Raw genomic sequence first — 12,899 nt, forward strand, 5'->3', positions numbered from 1 at the left:
AAATGCAGGTTTTTGCACATTGAGGATAGGGAAGTGCTTGTGCATGAGAGTGTGAAACATCCAAACTGAAGCTTAATTTAGAAACCAAACATCCATGTGCAAAGACAAGGGGGTGCAGTTTCTTTCTCTTTCTTTCTTTTCTTCCAAAAGAAGCTGATGATCCTGTTCGGGGCAGAATGAGCAGCTTTGACGCGCCTTGTGCTGCGTGAGGAGGTGATGGGGCTGCACACACACACACACACGCACACGCACACGCACACACACACACACACACACACACACACACACACACACACACACACACACACACACACACACCCTTGGCAGGGGCGTGGCCCCGTCCTGCGGCCGCCCTGCAGGACCAGGGCCGGGGCCAGTGGCAGCTCTCTCTGCGCAGAAACCTTAACGCTCCAGGACGCAAACTTCCCCCAGCAAAGTCTGCATACCGCAGTACTGGAGACACGATCACCCCACTAACTTCCCCTCAACAATATCACAAGGGGAATCCATTTCAAATTGACCTACTTAAAAAAATAATGTATAAAAAAAAAAAGGATTAAAAATGTTATGATTGAGTAAACCTTTAACAAATGCAGTTTTATTTTAACCTAGGTCATGCAGGTGCAAAAAGAAAAAGGAAAAATGCAACTAATCCCAGTCATCCCGTGTTGGGATGCTGCGGAGCTGCAGGAGCTGAAGGGTGTGAGGGGGATGAGAGGGGGATGAGAGGGATGCAGACTGCAGCACCGACACAGCAGCTCCACATCGACCTCGTTTGCCATTCTGCTGCGACAGCAGAGAGAATCTGCAATGACAATGGACATAAATGTAACACGAGACAGTCCCGTGGCATTATACATGCGCGCTGAGAAACTGAGACTATAAGCATGATTTCATCATAAAGGGATTTACATTTGCACCAAGTCATTTATACTTTTATACGTGTAACTCGTGAATATGGAGATGAGTTATCTCAACACTGTCAACTTTGACAGTAATGTGCCTTTACAAAAGCATCATTGTATGAATATATATATATATATATATATATATATATATATATATATATATATATATATATATATATATATATATGTATGTGTGCATATGTATATATATATATATATATATATATATATATATATATATATATATATATATATTTTTTTTTTTATATATATTTTAAATATTTTATATATAATTGTATTATATGCTGTGGCGATGTAGGGGGGGCTGAACTTGATAAGCTTTGCTTCCTTCACCTCCTTCTCGAACTTGCACTGCACTGTAATGTTTGCTCTTTTTTTATATTATATACCGTTTGTTTTATGCTTGTGCATGTTTGAGACAAATAAAAATCAAATCAAGTCATTTGGAAGTGTTTGTGCTTATGCCTGAGCTGCAGGGCGATGAGCATGCATGAGTGAGTCTGTAACTCCCCGGTGGGTGGAGGCTTTTCTGCAAAAAAGCTTTGCAGGTTTCCCCCACATCGTCTGTTGCTGCTGCGTCAGATGATGCGCCGCCCGCGGTGCGTCCTGGCTATAAAAGCACCTGTCCTGGCCGCACATCACTCGCATCTCACCTCCTCTCTCCGCCACGCACACTCCACCCTCACACAACTCTTCTGAAACTCCACTGCACACTCCGGACTGCAGCGAGGGAGGCGGCATGAGTTTCCCCGGCGACATGTTCAGCTCCAGCAGCTCCTACAGGAGGATGTTCGCGGACGCGCCGCGGTCCGGCTCCGTGTCCGGGTCGGTGCGCACCGGCCTGGGCAGCAGCAGCCCGTCCCGCCTGCACTACCGCAGCAGCCAGGGCCACCGCTCCTACGGCTCCCCCTCCAACATCACCTCCTCCACCTCCTACCGCAGCAGGACGGCTCCCGGCCGCGCCTTCTCCTCCATGCCGGACTCGTCCTCCATGGACCTGAGCAAGTCCACCGCCGTCACCAACGAGCTCAAGATCATCCGCACCAACGAGAAGGAGCAGCTGCAGGGGCTCAACGACCGCTTCGTGTCCTTCATCGAGAAGGTGCACAACCTGGAGCAGCAGAACAAGGTGCTGGAGGCGGAGGTGACACTGCTGCGCCAGCGCCACAACGAGCCCTCCCGCCTGCACGAGCTGTACGAGCAGGAGATCCGCGAGCTGCGGGCCCGCGCCGAGGAGCTGACGCACGAGAAGAGCCAGATGCACCTGGACTGCGTGCAGATGGGGGAGACCCTGGAGCGCGTCCGGGAGAAGGTGGAGGAGGAGACGCGGCTGCGGGAGGAGGCGGAGGGCGCGCTGAAGGAATACCGCAGGGACGTGGACGACGCCACGCTGGTGCGCGTCGAGCTGGAGAAGAAAGTGGAGTCCCTGCTGGACGAGATCGCCTTCCTCAGGAAAGTGCATGAGGAGGAGCTGCAGGAGATGCAGGCGTCCCTGCAGGCCACCCAGGTAAACTTAAACACTTAACACACCCAATAAATAATAATAAGCGTTCGTGTTTTCGGCTTTTACGCATCATTACGCATCAATTTTATTTCATATTATTTGTCATTTACAGTCGAATTATGTCTTGCCGCTTTTAATGTTGATGTAAAGCACTTTGAATTAACTTGCTATATAAATAAACTTGCCTTTCCTTGCCTTAAAACCCCATATCTAGACTTAAATTCCCTTCCAAAGTATTTCGAACTAACTTTCTTAATGCGCCGTCACGGGGATTGGAGTTTTCTTCAGTAGTGACCTTCAGAAACATTTGACATTTAGCAGACTTTTTATCCCCATTTTTCCTGTACCCAGGTACATTGACAATAAAGTATTCTATTCTATTCTATTCTATTCTATTCTATTCTATTCTATTCTATTCTATTCTATTCTATTCCTCCTGCGTCATTGCCGAGTCTCCCACGAAATAGAAATAGAAAGCCTTTATTGTCATTATAATAATATCATGAGATTAAGCAGCAGCTCCATCAAAGTGCACACATGTAAAAGACTATGTAAAAACAAAATAAGAAACGGGCAATATAAATATATAAACACTGTGAAAACCCGGAACACTGCGGAATATCAAATTGATGGCACTGCAGTTCCGTCTCAGCTGCTCTCCCTCCTCCCTCCTCCCTGCAGCTTCACGCCCAAACCCAAATGTTTAGGATAACTTTTTTTTTCTTTTTCTTTCATGATATAAGGTTTTTTATTTGACTAAGTTATTGTTTTGGTCGTGTGAGTATCTGTCATTCATCTGTTGAGATCTGAGGGCTTAAAAGTTGCAATAGACAACAGTTCCAAGAAAAGGTAGAAGACAGGGGGGGAGGGAGGATGGGGGGATGGGGGGGCAATAACGCATCCCGGGGATCCGAGGGTGTGGTCGGCGCAAAATCTATGCGGCTCACTTCATTTCATACCAATAAAGTGTGGAAATATGTTATTTTACTGAATGATTGCACACAGTTGTTCTAACCAAGACATCCGCATTTATGAATACAAATAAAAACAAGCACAAGTAGGTTGATCATTTTTTTCCTCTTATTTTTTTATGGGCCTATTATTTCTGAAAAGTTTGGCTCTCATTGTGCAGCACACTGAAAAGAGAAAAGAGTCTGCAGCAGTTCTTTTTTCTTCTTTTTTTTCTTTTCACAATAATTTTCACAATTCACATTTTCACATTCACGATTTCTATTCTACCCACATTCCTACCCTCTCCATAATTACCCTAGGAAAAAAAAAAAAAAAAAACATACATTAAGGGAGAACAAAATTAAATAAATATTAAACAAAATACATAAATAAATTTAAAAAAATATATAAGGGCAGAAACTGCGATATCAAACTATATATATATCCATACATACATACAAACATACATACATATAAGGCACAAGTTCGAAAATAGAGATGCTCATCGGTCCCCTTTGGAAAAATTCTCCAGTTTTGAAAATAATGGAAACCAAAATTCTTGAAAAATATGACCACGTCGTGCAGCAGTTTCTAATCAGAATCAGAATCAGGTTTATTTGGCCAAGACAGGTCAAACAAGACAGGGAATTTGACTCCGCTTATTTCGCTCACTGTGCAGTAAATAGATAAATGACTGCTCTTATTAACATCTATACAATTTTAAAGAAAGTTAAAGGTGCAGCAGTATGATAGACATGGTTATTGTTGCAGTTCTAAGTATTTAGAAGGCTGCAGGTTGTGCTGTTGGTGGGTAGATTTCTCCAAGGTCTCCAGGATACTGCCCTCCTGGGAATATGATTGACGGGCAAAATATTGATGGCACAATTCCCTGCTGCAGAGAAGGCTGAGTCAGCACTCCGCTCTTCACTTCTGCGGCAGCTCGGAGCGTTGAAATCTCATCAGCGCACATTTATCACAGTCAGGTGAAAATGAAACAGCCATGAAAGCAGCTGCACATCAAGAAATGTGTTTAATCACAGGCAGCTTCTGCACTGGATCACACATACTGTACCTCATGCAATGATTGGTTTATTTCCTATATATTTTTTATTTTTTATAAAAGGTTGAGTCCATTAGCTCATGTATAAACAGATGTAAAGTCAACTGATTGATTTTTATATGGCAACACTGACTGTGCAATAGGGATGGGCGGTATGGACAAAAAAATGCATCACGATCATTTCTGGCATTTATCCCGATAACGATAAAAATGACGATAAAAAAAAACAAACAATTCAACTCCAACTTTGTAACTATAAATCTATCTAACTCTCGGATCCGCCATGTTTGTTACACAAAAACGTCAACGGGAATTTATCCTTCTTTCTTTCTTTCTTTCTTTCTTTCTTTCTTTCTTTCTTTCTTTCTTTCTTTCTTTCTTTCTTTCTTTCTTTCTTTCTTTCTTTCTTTCTTTCTTTCTTTCTTTCTTTCTTTCTTTCTTTCTTTCTTTCTTTCTTTCTTTCAGGCTCATTTCCTTCCTTCCTTCCATCCTTCCTTCCTCCTGCTCTCTCCTTCCTTCCTTCTTTCCTTGTCTTCTCCCTTTCTTCCTTCTTTCCTTGTTTTCTTCCCCCCTTCCTTGCTTCCTTCCTTCCTTCCTTCCTTCCTTCCTTCCTTCCTTCCTTCCTTCCTTCCTTCCTTAAATCAGCTTTACACAAAAACGTCATCAATGGGAATTTATCGTTTTTACCGTGAGATACAAATTCTTACCGTGAGGAATCTTTTTGACGGTTTATCGTGAACGGTAAAATATCACCCATTCCTAATGTGCAAGACAAAAGTACTGGCAATGAAGTCCTTTCTTTTTTTTTTAATGATCTTTTCCATCCAGGTGTCGGTGGAGATGGACATGAGCAAACCGGACCTGGCTGCCGCCCTGAAGGACATCCGGGCCCAGTACGAGAACCTGTCGGCCAGGAACCAGGCCCAGGCCGAGGACTGGTACCACTCCAAGTTCACCTCTGTGACCGAGGCGGCCGCCCGCAACCAGGACGCCATCAAGCACTCCAAGGAGGAGCTGAGCGAGTACCGCCGGCAGGTGCAGGCCCGCACCCTGGAGATCGAGGCCCTGCGGGGCCACAACGAGGCCCTGGAGAGGCAGATCGCCGAGATGGAAGACCGACACAACAACGACATCGGAGAGATGCAGGTAAGACAATCAATCATTTGGAGATCTATCGTGTTTTACCAGAAAAATGTCATGGTAGTTGGAAACCTGGCCAACGCAGCAGCACAGATTGCAATACATGTTTTATGGATTAGTTAACAATCCAAGTAATATGCCTTTTAAGCAAATCTCTGCATTATTATTTTTGTTTTTTATTTATTTTTTTTATTTATTAATTTACTGTACAAACAGCGACAAAAGACGACATCAGTAATTACGAAAATAAAGTCATAATGTTGCGAGAATAAAGTCGTAATAGAATAAAGTCGTAATATTACGATAATAAAGTCGTAATATTATGAGAATAAAGTCGTAACATTACGAGAATAAAGTTGTAACATTACGAGAATAAAGTTGTAACATTACGAGAATAAAGTCGCAATTTATGAGAATAAAGTCGTAACATTACAAGAATAAAGTGTTAATTTATGAGAACTCTAACAGGAAGAGTGTGTTAAAATGTTGAATATTGAGCATCCTGTGAAGTTATATTTATATATTTATAATATATTTAATATTACGACTTTATTCTCATATTATTATGACTTTATTTTTGTAATTTCCTTCGTTTTTTTTCTTAGTTTGGCCCTAATACTCCATCGTAATATCATGATAATGCCAAGAATAATTATTAGAATTAGACTTGGTAATTTATATACTGCATTATTTAATATTATTTAATGTTAATTTCATCTGTCTACCTTTTTTTGTCTAACTTATTACCAATAGTACCAGGTCAGGCCTTAAGCCACCCTCTTGTATAACACTTCATAATATACATATACTGTATTTACTATAATACTTTCTGTTGCACTTCTGGTTGGATTACAGATGCCAAACTGCACTTCGTTGCTCTGAACTTGTACATCTGTAATGACAATAACGTTGAATCTAATCTAATCTAATCTAATAAATCATATTTGATGTGAGATTGTGATACGGGAGTGTTTTCTGATATAAGTGTGTGTTTTCCCGGTAAAGGACACGATCCAGCAGCTGGAGAACGCGCTGCGCAGCACCAAGGGAGAGATGTCCCGTCACCTGCGTGAATACCAAGACCTGTTGAATGTAAAGATGGCGCTGGACATCGAGATCGCTGCTTACAGGTTTGTTACATGAGAAACAACTGACCGATGATAAGTAATCTTATATCACATTAACCTGGATTAGGGTATTATTTAAAGGAGCCGTATGTAAGAGCAATAATAAAACAAATCATAAAATGACCCCGATATGTCAACAGACATTTAAAAATCATGTTAATTTCAAATACTTATGTCACTGACATCAGCACTCAAGCCAGGATATTCCAGTTTAAAAAGAGGAGTTGCAGCCCTCAACTGATGTTTATGTTGTATGTATCTCCCAATCACCAAGTCAGTATTGTTTCTGAAGCTCCACCCTCCACCTATCTCCCAATCACCAAGTCAGTATTGTTTCTGAAGCTCCACCCTCCACCTATCTCCCAATCACCAAGTCAGTATTGTTTCTGAAGCTCCACCCTCCACCCATCTCCCAATCACCAAGTCAGTATTGTTTCTGAAGCTCCACCCTCCACCTATCTCCCAATCACCAAGTCAGTATTGTTTCTGAAGCTCCACCCTCCACCTATCTCCCAATCACCAAGTCAGTATTGTTTCTGAAGCTCCACCCTCCACCTATCTCCCAATCACCAAGTCAGTATTGTTTCTGAAGCTCCACCCTCCACCTATCTCCCAATCACCAAGTCAGTATTGTTTCTGAAGCTCCACCCTCCACCTATCTCCCAATCACCAAGTCAGTATTGTTTCTGAAGCTCCACCCTCCACCTATCTCCCAATCACCAAGTCAGTATTGTTTCTGAAGCTCCACCCTCCACCTATCTCCCAATCACCAAGTCAGTATTGTTTCTGAAGCTCCACCCTCCACCTATCTCCCAATCACCAAGTCAGTATTGTTTCTGAAGCTCCACCCTCCACCTATCTCCCAATCACCAAGTCAGTATTGTTTCGGCATCCGGGTTGCCAGCTCGGCTCTAATTATCGCAGCAGCCGCTACGAACGTGTTGGATGGATTTTCGCGAACATACGGGCGCCGCGTGGAAAGGCGCACCCTCAGTTTTGTGTCATTTCTGTATTTAAAACACACACACACGGAAAGTGACTGCAGTACCAGTTTTGGCCATTTCTTACAGACGGCTCCTTTAAGAGCTTTTTCCAGTTCTTACATCGTTTACCAATACGAAATGACAACAGTTTTCATTTTGGCATTCCCTCTGAGGATAGATTGCACACATCTTGGTTTGTGTGAAGCTTTTTCAAAATGAACTGCAGCAAACAAACATGGAGAGACGAGAAATGATTGCGCAGTAATCCAGGTGCTGTTGTGTCTGCATTACATTGGACTCCATTTTTAGTCCAACATTAGATTTTTCTCTCTTGTATTTTTAGAGCAGAGTTCTTGTGGAGCGTCTAGTGTCCTAGTTTTAAGACCAAAGCTGTGACAGCACGAGTCCTGCTCAAGCTCCTGATCTTTACTGCTCTCCCAGCGTTACCTGTCTGCATGAACATCGGGTTATTTCCTCAATTACATTCAAATCTTTCCAGCTGCGACAAGACAGACGAGGAGGAGAAGACTTGACACTTTGATTTTTGATTTGATTTGATTTGATTTATTTTGTACATGTAAAAAACAACAATTCAAGAGAAGAATTTCATACTTTAACACTTGATATCTTAATTTACATGTGCAAAAAGGAGTAGGAAGAAGTGTAAACTTATTTAGTTCTACCCCCATTCACTAATCATTTAACCCGTATTTATAAATACTCACACACTGTACTCACACTGCTAAATAACAGTATTATTATTATTATTATATACTGTAATTATACTCACACACTTACCTATACATACATACACATAGTTGACTATTTCTATATATTTGTACACACATGCCCATATAAATATTTATATAAATATACTTATTTACACTATACCGTCTCTATTAACTGCATCTTTTCATTGTTGTTCGTGTTCTACGAGTCCTAAAATTTAGAGAACCCCTTAAATTAAACCTCCCCTCTCTGTCATAAAACATTCCCTGTAAGTGAGACGGTAATGAGTAGGGGTGTAACAATATATCATGCCACGAAATTTCGCGATACAAAAACGATATTGGGTTATTAATATTAATCTATTGTGTTGACTAGTAACGACCGCGCCTCGACCCGCGGACCAAAATCTTCCTCCGCTCAGAAGAAACTAGTCCCGTTTTGAGTTCTGAACTTTTACTGATGTAAGGCTGGTGTAGAGTTAAGCCTTACCTTATTAAATTAAACCTTTTTGGGGTGGTGAGTAGGATAAACACGGGGAAACTTCTGCTGAGTTCCAGTGTACTTTAATGTCCCTCAACAGTGTAGGATTTTAGAACATCAACACAGCACCTAGTGCCGTACTGTGGCGTATCACTCCGCCCAATCTAGAACAGACTAATCACTACAGATAAACTGACTAGTGTCATTATAGTCCCTGATTTACAGAATATAAAGAATATATTTATAAAATAATCAACCAATTTATTTATTTAATTTTAGTTGATACATTTCTGGAAAAGAAAAAGTCAAATCATACATGAGAGAAACTATTCAGTTTGTGGCAAAATATTTGTACTTGTATGAAACTGAAGATCATAATACAAACCTGACATTTACTTTTAGTTCAGTTTGTGGAAAATGGTTGGCCTGGCTTTCTCTTTAAAACTTAAACAGTTATAAAACATTACAAACTGGAACAATAGCGCAAACGCACAGCATTGTTTTGTATTTTGTGTCTTTCAAATAAAAGACAATTTTTTCCAGTCATATGTTCCTCATTCAAGGTTGATAAAAAAATACTGCTATTAGTGGTGGGGAAAAAAATCGATATTGCAATATATTGGCATTGAATAAATGCATTACTACGGACGTTTCCTTTTTATGGGTATTTTTTCTTTTTCAGTCACATATATCATTATATATCGTTGATGAAATTTCTTACAATATATCGAATATCGTAGATATCGTGATATTATCGTTATCGTGGGCCACATATCGCCACAGTATTGAATCATGAGTTACCCGTATCGTCCCACCCCTAACTGCTATAATATCGTATGGTATCGTTATCGTGACTTCAGTATCGTGTATCGTATCGTGAGATTAGTGTATCGTTACAGCCCTAGTAATGAGTTGTTCCTGGGTTTAAACATGATTCGTGCGTGTGTTTGGTTTTGTGCAGGAAGCTGCTGGAGGGAGAGGAGTGCCGCCTCAGCTCCGTGGGCGGGGCCATGGTCCAGTCCGGCTACCCCGGCTTCTCCTACATGTCGGCCCGCTCCTACACCCTGGGAGGATACCGGAGGTCCAAACCCGAAGAGGAGGAAGAGGAGGCCGAGGAGGAAGAGAAGGAGGAAGAAGAGGAGGAGGGAGAGGAGGAAGAGGGAGATGAGGGAGAGGAGGGAGGAGATGACCAGGAGGAAGGCGAGGGAGAGGAGGAGGAAGAGGAAGAGGAGGAAGAGAAGCCAGCTGAGAAGGGAGATAAGGGGAAAGAGAAGGAGAAGGAGAAGGAGAGCTCCGCCGGCGGGAAGAGCAAGAGCTAAACTGCTCGTAACATCATCGTCAATATCTCATACGGCATCGCACCGATCACCTGTTCACGTCATCTCTATCTCGCACACGCAGACACAAACGCACACTCCAGATGCCTCACACTTTAGTCTTCTGTCTCTGCTAGCACTGAAAACCAGACGGGATTAAACACGATAAGAGGGAGAGCTTTAGAAAGGAACGGTGACAGGAGAGTTTTAATTCTCTTCCAAACACCGATGTCATCACAACTTTACATCTCAGCAAAGGGAATAGAACTAACTGATGCCGTGAAGCGTCAAAAGTTCGGAAAAAGGAATGTTTCTCGCATTAAATAATGCGCCATCAATAATCGATATACACAGTAAGAGCAATCAAAACCTTGAAAGTAACAACTTTGTCAGCACACCGGCTTTCAGGAAACACACCGAGAAATAGCCCGTCCGACTTTTAAGGTGCTATTTAGTTTTTACATATAAAAGTTGGGGAGATGCGTAACTAAAGGGTTTTATCGCTGAGAGAAAAAACCCCACCAGCTCATGTCTGAATGTCGACTTTCAAAGCAAGAATGTTTTGAGAAAAAACAGCCTCTCTGTGAACTGGAATCCCAACTTTTGCACAGAAACCGAGAAAATTTCCCCCTCCCTCTCCATTTCAGCCCGCTTTTATTTCCTGCTTTTATTTACTGCAGTGTTGCAGCACGGCAATAACGGCAACCTGGAGTTCAAAAAGGTGCGTAAATGTGACGGGAGGATGGGCGGCATTTCCAGAGCGGCGCTGTAGCTTCTCCATGTGGAAATGCTTCTTTGTGAATGAAATATTGTAGCGATTAAATTGCTGCTATGTATATTATATTATATTATCGCGACCCTTCCCCTGACTGATTCATTTGTCAAAGAATTCAATTTTCCCTTATAATTTTAAAAGAAAAACGTTTTTTGTTTTTTTTCTTCATATAATCATGATGAGGCTTTTGTTCCATTTAGTTGGAAACTGATGAGAGACGAGTGAGAGTAGCTGCAAGAGTCAGACGGCTGCTTTATTGGCAATGAAAGAGTCACAAATAAGGGCTATTTTCACGATAACATTGTATCGCTTTGCCCTTAGTTTATTTTTACTTTCTTTCTTCTTTTTTTTTTACGGTTATTTCTCATTTCCCTCTCTTAGATTTTTATTTTTCCATTCATTTTTGACCCATGAATCAAGCGGCGGAGATGAATGCATGGCCTGATAGCTGGAGCTTGAATACTTGCTGGATGAGACAGAATTTTTTGCTTGTTGTGTGTTCAATTAAAAATAAATAAATCAACAAAAAAAACTTGCCTTAACCATGAATAAAAGTTACAATAATAAAAGATGTTTCCGCCTGTATTTCACTTGTTCTTGGGGAGACAGTGGGGGGGTGACACCAGATTCTTCTGCTTTAAACTGTGACTGTTCATGCTGCTGGTTCATTCAGTGATTCCCTCTCAAAGCCAAATAAAGACATTGAATAACCCAACACTTACTTCGTTTGTGTTTTCAATTTAAGGGAAACGTGTATGAAAACACTGTTAAGAGCAGGACTGGAAATATTTTATGAAAATAAATGCAAATTTTTGTGAAAATATTTTTTTATTTTATTTTTTTATTAACATACAGTACAAACAGCGACAAAAGACGACATCAGTTACAATGATATGTATCTAGGTGTGTGTGTGTGTGTGTGTGCGTGTAAATAATAAGATGAAAGTAGATAAATAAAGAATATTAATTCGAGAATAAATAAGTTAACAAATAAATAATTATATATAGAGGGGTGTAGCACGATATAATATAAATATAGCATAATAATATAGTAATATCCTAATATAATAATTTCTATAATATTATAACATAACAAAATGATATCACTAAACTATAATATATAACAATATAATAATACTTTAGTTTAACATGAGATTTCATAACTTAATATAATAATACACTATGAAACAATATAAAGAATTCTTATTAGATGTGAATAAAATGTACCCTCTAGATCAGGGGTCGGCAACCCGTGGCTCTAGAGCCGCATGCAGCTCTTTAGCGCCGCCCTAGTGGCTCCTGGAGCTTTTTCAAAAATGTTTGACCTTTTTTTTCCTTTTTTCCTTCTATTTTTTTTCTTTTTTTCTCGTTTTTTTTTCTTCTTTTTTGTCCTTTTTTCTCTTTTTTTCTTCCTTTTTCCTCTCCTTTTTAATCTCGACATTTCGACTTTTTTCTCGAAATTGTACTTCAACATTAATCTCGACATTTCGACTTTTTTCTCAATATTTCGACTTTTTTCTCGACATTTTGCCTTTTGCCATTTGCCTTCATTCTAAGGCTTATACAAGACTTTTCATTTTTTGCGGCTCCAGACATATTTGTTTTTTGTGTTTTTGGTCCAATATGGCTGTTTCAACATTTTGGGTTGCCGACCTCTGCTCTAGATTGACCTTTACAGCTCATCAAAAACAGCTTACACTGCACATCTTTCTCTCCCAAACACCATCAGCCCATGGCTGAAAGTCAAGCGCAGTTTTAGACAGGAAAGTGAACTTATAAGAAATAGAGCTGTGTAAAGATCAGCTGTGCATTAGTGGAGAGGTATACATTATCAAGAAATGTGTCCATAAAAACGCAGTTTCTACTTATCACACCTCAAACAAAGGAGCTGTGCAGAATGCCAGG

General features: G+C 40.7%; 2 protein-coding genes across 2 annotated transcripts in view; one reads left to right on the top strand and one right to left on the bottom strand.

Moving 5' to 3' along the window:
• Nucleotides 1–12,899, bottom strand: part of crybb2 (crystallin, beta B2) — a 147,410-nt gene that overhangs the window by 132,084 nt on the left and 2,427 nt on the right. The window lies entirely within an intron of this gene.
• Nucleotides 1,560–11,711, top strand: neff1 (neuronal intermediate filament family member 1). The gene is made up of 4 exons (XM_061730339.1): nucleotides 1,560–2,436; nucleotides 5,273–5,590; nucleotides 6,590–6,714; nucleotides 9,865–11,711. Exons 1-4 carry the CDS (start codon nucleotides 1,669–1,671, stop codon nucleotides 10,220–10,222), a joined length of 1,569 nt encoding a protein of 522 aa, XP_061586323.1. The 5' UTR covers nucleotides 1,560–1,668; the 3' UTR covers nucleotides 10,223–11,711.

This window comes from Cololabis saira, chromosome 9 (assembly GCF_033807715.1).
Source record: "Cololabis saira isolate AMF1-May2022 chromosome 9, fColSai1.1, whole genome shotgun sequence".
Classification (NCBI taxonomy): domain Eukaryota; kingdom Metazoa; phylum Chordata; class Actinopteri; order Beloniformes; family Belonidae; genus Cololabis; species Cololabis saira.

Bases quoted from the DNA above. Each gene is read 5' to 3' on its own strand.
- neff1 (XM_061730339.1), top strand. From the start codon at position 1,669: ATGAGTTTCCCCGGCGACATGTTCAGCTCCAGCAGCTCCTACAGGAGG. The intron at 5,591-6,589 runs GTAAGACAATCA...TTCCCGGTAAAG, and splicing joins ACGACATCGGAGAGATGCAG to GACACGATCCAGCAGCTGGA. The intron at 6,715-9,864 runs GTTTGTTACATG...GGTTTTGTGCAG, and splicing joins ATCGAGATCGCTGCTTACAG to GAAGCTGCTGGAGGGAGAGG.